At 63.5% G+C, this 1,101-nt stretch overlaps 1 protein-coding gene across 2 annotated transcripts in view; it reads right to left on the bottom strand.

Moving 5' to 3' along the window:
* Positions 1 to 463, bottom strand: part of usta (uronyl 2-sulfotransferase a) — an 89,215-nt gene extending 88,752 nt beyond the window's left edge. Inside the window, exon 1 of one of the 2 annotated variants that reach the window (XM_043696485.1) lies at positions 171 to 463. In XM_043696485.1, the coding sequence (XP_043552420.1) occupies positions 171 to 351 (181 nt within the window). In that variant the 5' untranslated portion in view covers positions 352 to 463. The remainder of the gene's footprint in view (positions 1 to 170) is intronic. The other variant, XM_043696484.1, reaches the window with a different exon arrangement.
* Between the last annotated feature and the right edge of the window lie 638 nt (positions 464 to 1,101).

Below are 1,101 nucleotides of genomic sequence, written 5' to 3'. Positions count from 1 at the left end.
CCCCCCACCAGCCCTCATCTCCCCATCCCTATCTGTCTGTCCCTCACCCACCTCCCGTCCCTCACTCTTCTCCAAGGTCCCTCTGAGGAAAGCAGGCCAGACAAAGCCGCGGTCCTCAGGCTTTGTCTGGCAGAGGCAGAGATGCGGAGGTCCTCCGGCGTGGCACCTACCCAGAAACTTGCGGAGTTCCAGCAGCAGGGCCGGAGCCCCACCGTTCAGCTGGTAACACAGCGAGGCTAAACTCAACAACAGCAACGAAGCCAGGCAGAAACCGTAATCCCGGAGAGAGCACTTGATGAGCCTCCTCAGAACCATCCTTAGCTGCCTCACCCACACCGATCCACCGCCCATCGGGCACCCGCTCTGCCACCGCAGTCACCACACGTCCGTTAGAGCCTCTGCTTGATCTGACAGGCAACACGCTTCAGCTCCGCCACAGCAACAGCGGCCAGTCCTCCAAAAACAGTGCCCTCTGCAGCGCCGGCTCCGACACAGCAACCGGTCCTCCAGAAACAGTGCCCTCTACAGCGCTGGCTCCGCCACAGCAACCGGTCCTCCAGACACAGTGCCCTCTGCAGCGCCGGCTCCGCCACAGCAACCGGTCCTCCAGAAACAGTGCCGTCTGCAGCGCCGGCTCCGCCACAGCAACCAGTCCTCCAGACACTGTGCCCTCTGCAGCGCCGGCTCCGCCACAGCAACCAGTCCTCCAAAAACAGTGCCCTCTGCAGCGCCGGCTCCGCCACAGCAACCAGTCCTCCAGAAACAGTGCCCTCTGCAGCGCCGGCTCCGCCACAGCAACAAGTCCTCCAGACACTGTGCCCTCTGCAGCGCCGGCTCCACCACAGCAACCAGTCCTCCAGAAATAGTGCCCTCTGCAGCGCCGGCTCCACCACAGCAACCAGTCCTCCAGACACTGTGCCCTCTGCAGCGCCGGCTCCACCTCAGCAACCAGTCCTCCAGAAATAGTGCCCTCTGCAGCGCCGGCTCCACCACAGCAACCAGTCCTCCATAAACAGGAGCCTCTGCAGCGCCGGCTCCACCACAGCAACAACGGCCAGTCCTCCAGAAACAGTGCCCTCTGCAGCGCCGGCTCCACCACAG

This window comes from Chiloscyllium plagiosum, chromosome 9 (assembly GCF_004010195.1).
Source record: "Chiloscyllium plagiosum isolate BGI_BamShark_2017 chromosome 9, ASM401019v2, whole genome shotgun sequence".
Lineage (NCBI taxonomy): Eukaryota > Metazoa > Chordata > Chondrichthyes > Orectolobiformes > Hemiscylliidae > Chiloscyllium > Chiloscyllium plagiosum.
Note: the sequence above shows the minus strand (reverse complement) of the source record. Positions and strands in the feature narration are given on the sequence as shown.